Source organism: Triturus cristatus, chromosome 7, assembly GCF_964204655.1.
Source record: "Triturus cristatus chromosome 7, aTriCri1.1, whole genome shotgun sequence".
Taxonomy (NCBI): Eukaryota; Metazoa; Chordata; class Amphibia; order Caudata; family Salamandridae; genus Triturus; species Triturus cristatus.
In genome coordinates, this window is record NC_140590.1 from 1,841,696,059 (window position 1) to 1,841,707,838 (window position 11,780).

At 39.3% G+C, this 11,780-nt stretch overlaps 1 protein-coding gene across 1 annotated transcript; it reads right to left on the reverse strand.

Moving 5' to 3' along the window:
* Window positions 1–734: 734 nt before the first annotated feature.
* On the reverse strand, window positions 735–1,691 carry LOC146813393 (olfactory receptor 5AP2-like). Its single transcript, XM_085615414.1, has one exon. The coding sequence runs from the start codon at window positions 1,680–1,682 to the stop codon at window positions 735–737; it is 948 nt and encodes a 315-aa protein (XP_085471540.1). The 5' UTR covers window positions 1,683–1,691.
* Window positions 1,692–11,780: the final 10,089 nt, after the last annotated feature.

An 11,780-nucleotide genomic window follows, 5' to 3' on the forward strand; every position in this document is an offset into this window, starting at 1 on the left:
CAACATGATTTCATGGAGGAGATACTGCCTTGAAAACCGTGGCTGAGTGGAAACTTATAATGTGCTTGTCCCACTAAGCTTATTGCGGCCTCCTGACTGCTGCAACACCACCAGGGAATGGCAGTTGCCTGGCAGCTGCAGCAGGGCAGTGGTAGTACCACTGCGCTAATTGTAATAGGGCAGTCGGTAGACTGCCACCGCTGTGCCCCCACAAGTCTGGCATTCTGTGGACCGCCAGACTCATAATAGAGCCCTTAGGGAATGCCTACAAATCAAAGCTAGTATTCAAGGAATGCTGAGACTGGCCAAGCCCAATGAAATACTGGATGCCACATGTGCTTTGTAGAGGTGTTCCTCTGCCCGATGAAAAAAGATGCATGTTCCATTGCAAATTGACCTTTGGGGGACTCCACACCCTAAATATTTGGTGGATCACCACCATCAGATCTCTGTCAGCTAGAAAAGAGTGGATCTAATGATGCACCATGCCTATAGCCCCCACTTTGTTTAAGGACTTCATTAAATTGTTGAGGTTTAGGTGGTGAATGCAATTGAAAGATCTGAAAGTACTGCCTTTGACAAGCATGATGTTACTACTGCATCCCAAAATTATGTTAAATAAAGGATCAACACAGAGACATTGCCATTAGGATTGGCATGTCTTATATAGCTCTATAGCTTTGTGTTTGTTCTTTGGTGAGATGAGGCATATTGGGTTTATTATGTCACACATCTTAATGAAGCATAGCATCTCTGTACCAAAATTTCTGTCTAATTTTTGTCACAGCTCTTTTTACATCCTGGTTTCTTAAACTGTAAACAATGGGATTCAACACAGGAATTACAACTGTAAACAGTACAGCAAAGAACTTGTCTTTTTCCAGTGAAAGCCCTGATGTGGGTCTCATATACAGACCAAGCTCAGTCCCATAGAACAAAACAACAGTAGTCAGGTGAGAGGAACATGTGGAGAATGATTTTTGCCTTCCTTTGACAGAGGGCATTTTCATAATATTTGAGATAATTAGCACATATGAAGAAATTGTTAATATAAATGGACCCAATCCTGAAACAGCACCTAAACAAAAGGTTGCAATATTGATATAATATGGATCTGTGCAAGAAAGTTTCAGAAGAGCAGTGAGATCACAAAAGAAGTGTTTGATTTCGTTGGATCCACAGAATGATGAATATAATATAAACATAGTATGTGGGATGGTGTCCAGAAATCCAAGCATCCAAGAGGCAACAGCCAGCAACACCACAACTCTCTTGCTCATTATGACTGTATATCGCAAGGGGTTGCAAATAGCAACATACCTGTCTAATGCCATGACTGAAAGCAAGAAGAACTCTGTGCTCAAGAAGGAAAAGCAAAGATAGAACTGAAGAATGCATGCAGAAAAGCTGATGGATTTGTCGCCTGTTGAACAGATTGACAACATTTTCGGAATTGTGACTGACGTGAAACTAATGTCCAGGAAAGACAAGTTCAAAAGAAAATAATACATGGGTGTTTGAAGATGTTTGTCAAAACATATTAGGGCAACAATGACAAGGTTTCCATGCAGAGTCATTATATACAGGAGTGAAAACATAAAGACAATTGGGATCTGAAGAACAGGATTTTGTGATAGCCCCAGAATCAAAAACCCTGATAAGGTTTGATTAAACAGTTCCATAACTCCAAAGCTTCTTGTTATATTTCTCAAGTTAGAATGAAGACCTGGGGATATAAGCAAACCACAACATTATGAGACGTGAAGGAGATTTTATTTTCTGCTAGGTGTATTTTCAAATAAGAAGCTTTATTTCAGTTTGTAATCTAGTGTTATAAAGTTAGACAAACAAAATCTGCACATCAAGAACACGGTACACAAAGCATCTAAATTCAACATAGGTATGCAGGTAAATGCATTTGTGGAACCCAAATCCCTACGCTGATCACAGAATCAGAACTGGCAGACCGTTGCTCTAGCTAATGAAACTGTAGAGCATGTACATTTTGGTGTGGTGGAATCTTCAAAACAGCACATTTACAATTAGTAATAGGTTTGTGGGAATTTAAGGTAGGTACTGCCTGTAAATGTAGGTGACACTGAAAGACAGCAAGTTGGCATTATTTATATGTGGCTCTGTTAGCAATGCTGTGTTCAGAGCAGGAAGAATCACACATCTACTAACGGCAAACCAAATGTTTCTGTGGACTGGTCATCCACCTAAAAGGAGGAAAGCAACAGATGGGAAACCATCCAATCTTAACTAAGGATTGGCTCTGTATGGCATGCTATTCATTTCCCAGCAGACAGCTGGAGCTGTCTGCTCTACTGAAATGACTAGTAGTGCATGCCCATACATAACTACTTATTACCTGAAACCTTGGACATGCTGTGAACATGCATGGGCATGTACAAAAATTATAAATGATGTTTGTCAAACTGATTGGTAATCCGAAAAACCTTTCATTACTTTGCAGGGAATGGGGATTGTCTTTAATATCTAGAATTAGAGCTGGCCATATAACACCAATTGTTTTAGGGAAGAAGAGTACTTAACATTCATATTCAATTAGGCAAATTCTTACCGGACTTATTTATATAAATTTCAGAGTTGATAAAGAGTGTCACTTGCTTGCCTGAAACATTTCTGTTATTATTTTCAATGTCTCCCAAATGTACCACAATGTTTGCCACACCACTACAAAGTCTATGAACATAAATGTGGCCCAATACCACATGTTATTTAGAGCAACTGGACTAATTTCAACAGGATAAAATGTTTTTTGGTGTCAGTTTTATGTCACTTTCTCAAGACAGTAATCACTCACCTATTTAAGGAATACAAGACCTAATCTAGAGTTTGGGGGCTGGACCAATGATCCTCTGTCAGAAAGGGACTGATCTATCCATCAGGCCGCTAGATATCTGTGAATCATATTTAGGGATTGGCTTGACAGAACACCATCTGTCATGCTGGAATATGGTCTAAATGCTGAACCTCAGTTCTACGTCATCAGTCCACCATCTACCATAGATGGACACCACTCCATCAACATTGGTATGCATCTGCCATATCTAAACAGTCAGAATGGTACAGAGGGACACTTGCTATGGAGGTCAGCAATGGCGGTCTAGGTTTCTTACAGCGGGTACATAAATCCACACACCCCTGATCAAAATCTACTCTCAAACACTGGCAACACACAAACCATTTACCACCCCCAACATGATCCACCAGCAGTAACTCTAAGTCTTTAGTTTTTTGGACAAACAGATGTTTTATTAAGAGCTGATTTTTTTCTTAGAGGCTTTAGCAGTTGTTTAAAAGCATGCCAGTCATATATCACAGTAGTACCAGAATTAACATTTAGATTGGAAAATTAATTAGAAAATTGTTAAAGTAATTCTGCAAGTGTGTTGTCCTGTAATAAAGGGTTATTGAATCTCCACCCATTGGTGCATGTATGCTGTGGTTATAAATCAATGTGAGCTATAACTGTGGCAGTTCTCTGACAGAATATCAAAATCACAAATATTGTGGGACATACATATATATATATATATATATATATCAAACACGTGGGGTGGTCCAAGAATCGAGTCGCACTCGGGTTAAAGAGAAGCTTTTCCCCAAAGCTTTATTTACACCAACCAGCAGCACTTGCCAGGAAATATACAGCATGCGTCCGCATCCCTGACGCGTTTTGAGTAATCTCTTCCTCAGAGGGAACAGCGGACAGCGTTTTCCCCCCTGCCAAATTAGGATGGCGGGGTAATCTGAAAACGACCATGGCGGGAGCAAAGAACGCCCACCAAGGATCCACCACAAGCAATTGTTCTGAAAAAAATGGTGGTGGTGACTAGTTGGCATCGTCCACCATATTAAGATGCTGCATTCCCGCCAGCCGGTGTATGGTGGTGCATTTGTGGGCCCGTTGCAGGCCCCCCTTGTGTGGGGGTTGGGGGGTTGCACTGGTACCCCCCTATATTTCCGAGCACTAAGTGGCAGGCACCGCTTGGTGCCTGCCACATAGTGCAGGAAAATGCAAGACATGGCTGTTTAGCATTGCGGCAGATGCTGCACCAGCAGCACCCACTACAATGTTAAACGGCCGGGATGCAACCGTAATCTCTGGTGCGGGACAGCCGTCTTACACCCGTGTGGTCCCAGTCACCACAACAACAACGAGCACCTAAAATATATTAAAAGAATATCTTAATTACATAGTGTACATAATTAATGATTAATTAAACAATTATTACAAATTAACTAATAATAATCAATTATATTTAATGAATGTCCCACCCTTTACCCCTACAAACACAGCAACGTGCACCTCCATATAAGTAAAAAAAGTACTTAATTACGCAATTTACATGATTGGTTATCAATTAAAAAAATATTAATAATTAACATTAATCATTCATTATTATCATTAATTTTCTTTACAGCCTTAACCCCTACAAAAACCACAAGCCACAACAAAAATATTAATATAAACTTAAATTAATTGCAGAATTTACATAATTAATTATAAATTAAATAATTAATAATAATAAAAAATGAATCATTAAATAATTATGATTAGATTGTTTCCACCCTATACACCTACAAGCCCCCAAACCCACACCTAAAACTAAACATAATTAAAAACTCAGAATTACACAATTAATGTAATTAATTATCAATTAAATATGTATTATTTTGTCAATAATCAATTATAATTAATTTACTTCTCACCCTGAATCCTTTAAACCCCACAACCTGCTATAGCTCCAAAAATATAATAAACTATTAAATGACATTTAAACACAACAAATGTCCAAACTATATTAATAATGTTAACAATATTTATACAAATAATTTATAACATATCAATTAAAATATATACTAAAATACATAAAAATAATTAAAAGCAATATTAGTAACAATTATATTTTTGTAAACAATGTTAATATAGATATTTTTAACATCGATATGAACAACATAGATATTTTTAACAATATTACTACCTTAAAATCGATATTCTTGTCCACGATATTTTTGCACATGTTATGTGTGCATCACAATTTTTCAAACTCAATATTTCTGCTACTAAATATTTTTTTCCTTGATATGTTGTCAGAATACCAGCTGGGGCATGGTCAGAAATGAAGAAGAAATCAATTTCGACCTTTGTCAGTGATTGTAAAACATTGTGAGTGGCAAAAATATAGTCAATCCTGTAGTTCAAATGATATACAGAGGAGTAAAAGGTAAATTCCATACTATCAGTATGTAAAGTCCTCTAGACATCAGTCAAACCTCGAGAGTAAATATACTTTGTGAAGATTTTTGCATTTTGTTTGGAATTTAGTTGAACTGAGAGCGTTGATCAATGAAAGGGTCCAAAAATTGATTCCAGTCCCGTCCTACACGAAACTTATTGTGCGTATGAAAGCAATAAAATAGAAAAGTTATCCCAGAAAAGCTGCACCCATAGGACCATAAATATTGCATATAGAGATTTGTACATTAATAATATTTGGAGTCAAAAGAAGTCATCTACTCTCATCATCTTGAACTTCTTCGTAGATGTCTACAGATAAATATTTATGAAACTAAATAATGACACCGTTTTTATGTTTAGTAGTCGGAGAACAGGAAACATGCCCAACCATTGTCTCATAAAGAAATCATATCTTATTACTGACTGTTGCATTTCTTGCAACAGAGCAATTTAATACTTAATCCTAGATAAATGTATCTTAACACACTTTTTTTAATAGGGTTAAGCAGGTGTTATACAATCAGGAGAGAATAAATATAAATCAACTTGAAAGTTCACAGTTTAGACAAAATAGGAGTTCATCCAAAAGGCAATCATACAGAAATACTTAAGTAATCTATAAGAATAGGCTGAGTGGACAATGAAAGAGAGAGAAAGGATAGATTAGAAGAAAAAAGCATAAAGAGGTGAAACGGAAAAGGAAAAGGAGAAAGATGCAAGAGATTTCTGAGAACTTCCATTTGTTTAAGTAGAAGAGATGGCAACAAGCCAAACGCCTTTACCCATGTGGCCGTATAGACAAAAAGGAAAACAGTTGTACTTAACATGGAAGATAGCAGAACGTAATATGTGGAGGACATACAGGGACTCACCACCCCAGAAAAAGAAGACAGCTATAAAATAAAGTAAGCTAAGGTGTAGATAGGATAGAATTTTGGGTGATATACAAAAATGTTATGTACATGAACACCTACCAATACAAGGAAGACATTCACATACATTGATGTGTGTAGATATAGAGAGACAATAAGAGTCAAGACTACAGAACACAGCGATCCAAACTCAAAACATACAGAGGACCTGTAAAGACAAAGAGAATAATGTCATTGCACACACTGCATGACAGAACAGCAAAAACAAACAAACACACTTTGAAGAGATATTTAGTAAAGCATAATAATAGCATGACAAACAAGTTCAGTATTTCCAAGATTCTTTGCCTCTACTTTATGAGTATGGATGAACTTCTATAGCCTCTCTAGATTTTCGGATGTGTAGGATCTGTCTTTGTACGTAAATTTAAATAGACAAGGGGGAATGAGGATAACACAAGCATGCATGGATCTCACTGTAAGGCAAAGGTCCAGAAACTCCTTCTGTTGATGAGCTGTTGAATGAACTACATCCTGTGCAAAGAATATCAACTGACCTGGCCATAAAATTGGCTTGCACTATTTTGAGGCTGAGAGCACCATCATGATGTCTGAGTATTGTTGAATGTTTAGCAATAATATCCTGAGGGTGAGCAGAGTTGGATTTGGAATGAGTAGGTGACCCAACACAAGGAGCTCCTGGTATGTTAAGAATGGGACTTTCCTTAAACCCAAGAATTTTAGGAATGGTGAGCTGTGGGAAACAAATCATGTCGAGTTCTCCATTCCTTCAGGAAGGTCACAGATTCTACAATTATTATGTCTATTACTGTACTCCAGGCCCTCAGAGTGCCTTTTGAGCTGGAAGATTTCCTTCAACATGGAGTCCACTCAAGCCATAACATCTTGAGTACCACTGATTCTTTGTTCGATGTCAGAAGCTCTAGAATCCAAATTTGACCATTTTGCCTCAATTCTTTGAAGTGTGGCATTAGTTTCAAATATGAAAGGTTAGAATGTTTTTATTTCATCCATTAAATCCTCCAGAGTGAAAGGTAATGGAGATTTAGTTGGAGACCCTGATCTTTTTTTGCCCATTTGTAAACATTACCAATTTGGGCTCTCCGGGAAGTAAATGAAGGAATGGGAGATGAAGAGTGTTTAGATGTAGATGGCAACTAATGATCCATAGTTAACAAAGTATGCCCGCTACTTGTGTATGAAAAGACAAGTTATAATGAATACATCACTGGAAGCAATGGAATGAGGACCTGAGTGGATGTGACAATGTACTAAACACTTTGCTGTCTTGTGGTGATATACTGTAGAAGCAATGACCAAGAACTTTGTCAGAAAAAGTCAGTTATAGAAGGCGGAACCCAATTTCATACTATAGCGTTGTGTTGCTATAATCAAATAAATATGTGCTCCCATTAAAAATAAACCATTAAGACTAATGGTGTCACGGTATCCTGCAGAACCTGGGGATTCAAGTGGTATCTACCAACAACTGATTCTGTTGGGGAGTGCTATATTTCTTCATAACAAACCTTATTTATCTCCTGATTGAACAGGAATTGGTAATTGAATAGTACAACAAATAAGTAGAAAATTGAAATGACACAAAAATGGATTTAAACATGGTGTATTATCAATCACATATCGCAGAGCAACACAAATAATGACATAGGAAGGCACACAGTACTGTAAGCAACATATACAATAACAAAAATAAAATATTGGTCAAAGTGTATCAAATATGAAAAACATTAAATACGCAGGACATGTAACAATCGAAAAATAAAATGCACAATAACATACATAAATGATTCAGTTGGGTGTCCGTTAGAAACGCATATGTATGTTCAGGCATAGATCCTAATTTCTTGAATGTGAAGTATGTGAGACACTGATACAGAAAATATATTGGTATTGTCGACGTTTCGGTCTGTTTAAATTGTGTGTTTATACCAAACATCCCCATGGGTCTTCATTTGGACCATTTTGTTTCCCACTGCTGAGGTACGATTGACTCCTTCTCTGTCATCTACCACAAGAATCCGCTATGAATCTCAGTGGTATCTGCCATTTTACTGAACTCTCTTTGGGGCCAATTATTGGCTCCATCCCTTTATTGGATGCAGCACCATACCTTACTTACACAGGTGGACTCACTAGTTATAGAATGTCCCAAAACTAAAGGACCATGTTACCTTGAATTCATCTGTTCAACATTCACGGTTGGAACAGAGCACCTAGTATTAGGCTGCTGCACACCTACACCAGGCTGTTTTTACTTAGTCCTGATGAAGACCCATGGTGACGTTTGGTATGAACACATAACACAAACGGGTCAAAATGTCGACTATACCAATAGGTGTTACATATCAGTGTCTCTCATGCTTCACATTCAAGAAATGAGGACATGTGCCTGAACATGCATATGTGTTTCTAACTGACACCCAACTGAGTCATTTTTGTATGTACAATTTTTAAAGGTACCACGCATTTAATGTTTTTCATGTTTGATACACTTTGTCCAATGTTTTATTTTTGGTATTATGTATGTTTCATGACAGTGCTGTGGGCCTCCTTGATATGTCATGTTTTGTGTTGTTCCATGATATATGGCTGATAATATACCGTGTTTAAATCCATTTTTGTATCAGTTTGATTTTTTACTTAATTGTTGTACTATTTCATCAACAATTCCTAGTTGGGAGATAAATAAGGTTCGTTATGACAAGAAATAGCACTTCCCTGCAGAGCCAATTGGTGTTACATACCGATTAAAAATAAGGACAGAGGAACCAAATGCAGGTGTTGCAAAACCAGTAATTCCTTATTTAGGGAGCCACTGCTGAGGAGCTCTAATTAAATGAATAGAAGAAAATGGTGGTTGTGGAAGCCCGGCATGAGGAGCAACATCTCCAGCATGTAAATATTGAGGCAGACCATAAAATGGTCTACAAACTTACCTAGCAACTCAGTAGCCATTCCACAGCTGCATAAAGATGCCAAAGTCCAGAGAGAGGCTCACAATTCTCCACGGTGACCAGAGCGCTGAGCCCCAGTGGACATCTTGAAGTGCTCCGACCGTGCACCATTACTCATCTTTTAATGTAGAGGAAGAAATTAGACAGTTTAGCAAACTCTGTAAAGTTAGGAAAAAGAGTAGTTTTATTGACTAACATTTTTTTTAAAGTTTACTTAGTACCCTGGTACTCTTGCATAAGTATTTAGAAAGTACTGCAGTACTTACTGAAATCTAAAAAAAAAAATATTATGTTTAACAAATGACACTCTATGACATACCACTCCATTCCACTCTGCGAAATGCCACTCCACTCCACAACACGCCACTGTACTTACAGCATGCCACCCACTGTACGACACTCCACTGCACTCTACAATACTCCATGCCACTCCACTCTATGAGATGCCACTCCAATTGATGACATGCCACTCTATTCTATGCCCCACCAGTCTAAAACACTCCATGGCACACCATTCTATAGCACTCCACTCCTCTCTACTCTAAAACATGCCACTCCACTCTACTTCACTCCACTCTACTTTATGACACGCCACTCCAGGCCACTCCAGGTCACTGCACTCTATGGCACAACAGTCTACGTCATAACACTCTACGTCATAACACGCTACGCCATAATACTCTACGCCGCAACATTCCACTTTACTCCACTTTATGCTACACCGCTCAACTCTCTTCCACTCCACTGGACAAAACTTTCCTCTACTCTAATCCCTGATTCAAGCCACTGTCCTGAGGTACTGGGAATTTTAAGCCCAGCGGTGCAGGGGAACACACCCTATGACTTCGGGTTCTTCCTGTTTCAGACCTACAGAAACACAGAGTCTTCTGGGTGAAGTCAAAGATCAATTTATTGGCTGCAGACCAATTACAGGTATCCTAGAAGTACAACAACGTGTATGTTCTCAGGAGACTGCTGAAAATCACAGAAACGGGCTTCTCCTTAAATACAGAATATCCTGCTTCAGGCATACATTCCTTGTTTTATGGCATGGTCATTTATATGTATACATTTCAAAAGAAAAGGCAGAGTCATGATGACCATCCCACATTCCAGTTAAGCCAGCCCACAATTATTTACCCAGCAAGGCTCAGATCCCACATCAGATATCGATAGGCCCCAATAAACATGAGCATCTCCTGTTTGGAAAACAAGCCATAAAGCAGGAACAGTCAGGTGCGAAAGAGATTAGCTGGAGGCTCGTGTTTAATGTAAAGGCTTTATGGTGTGTCAAGCCCTGATGCTAATCACAGGTGGCCAGAGGACGGGGAACTCGTGAGACCGGACTGACCTGGGGCAGCGGAGCCAAGCTGCCCAGGTCACAGAAAAGTCAAAGGAAAGCACATGTGCTCTAAAAAGCCCGTATTTGCTTCATGCTATGTAGCCTATGTGAGGGCAACCATAAGATGGCCACCGCTCTAAGATGGAACCCACGTAGTGATGTATAATAACGTATACACAGTGCATTCATAGCTAAAACGTTACACAAAGCACTTGTACATACCGCATTAACCATTCGCGGTTCACTAATACCGGGATAGACAGGGGTAGGGCCCTGCCTCCTACGCGGTCCCAAATTCTAAAGTACGACAGACCCTCCTTTTGCCCTTACATAGGCAATAACTATACTCATTTCAATCCGAGTCTAGGTCAAGATTCACGAAGTCATGGAGATGTTGCTGTAGCATCATCCTATTACTTAGCTCGTCCCTCGATACAGGTTTCCTTACACATAATGTAGCACAGAGGCCACATATCGCAGGAGCACACTGTATGCACAGACAGAACAGGAAAAGGATGGCTAAGATCATTCCAATGACCATCAGAACTTTCCAACCCCAGGCAGATATCAGTTCCCAGAACCACCCCACCAGTGACCAATCTCCTTTATCCACGTGTATGGACTCAGATATTTTATGTAGTTTGGAGATGGCTTGATAAACTGTTGGAGCGTTGTCTGGTATGAAAATGCAACAACTAGATTGGATAACCTTACATACCCCACCGCGGTCTGCAAGTATGACGTCTAGAACCATGCGGTTCTGCAAAGTCATGAGGCGATCCGCTTGGAGCTCAGCTGTCAAATTACCAAGGGCACCAGCCGTAACATTAACAGTGGATTCAACCAAACGAGTCAGTTGTCTCAGGTTCCTACTATTAACCATAGGTCCCCAAAACGGCAGGAAACCCAAAAAGAAGTCTCCCGCTTCCTGACCGGCAGTATCCTCCTTACTAATCACGCCTCTCACAACTCTGGTCTTGTGATAGTCAGAGGCGGCAGTAAATGTTGGCGGTAGCAGATTTGCAATATAACATGTGCCCGAGAAGTCAGGGGGCAACCATGTATATGCTCGGTCATTGCAGATAAAATATGTACCCTTGGCAGCCAAAAACGCTGGGGAAAACTGTGATGGAAAAGTGTACGTTTCAGTACAGTCACTTCTCCCCAGTTGAGCTCTAGGATTCTGACCATTACCTTGCAAACAGAACCGACCTATGTGGGGTACGACCCAGATTGGGGATGAGATTTTTCGCTGTCTTTCACCCAGACTATTACTATACCCCGTTGCATTCCACCCTACA

Coding starts and splice junctions, on each gene's coding strand:
- LOC146813393 (XM_085615414.1), bottom strand. CDS start 1,682: ATGGAACTGTTTAATCAAACCTTATCAGGGTTTTTGATTCTGGGGCTA.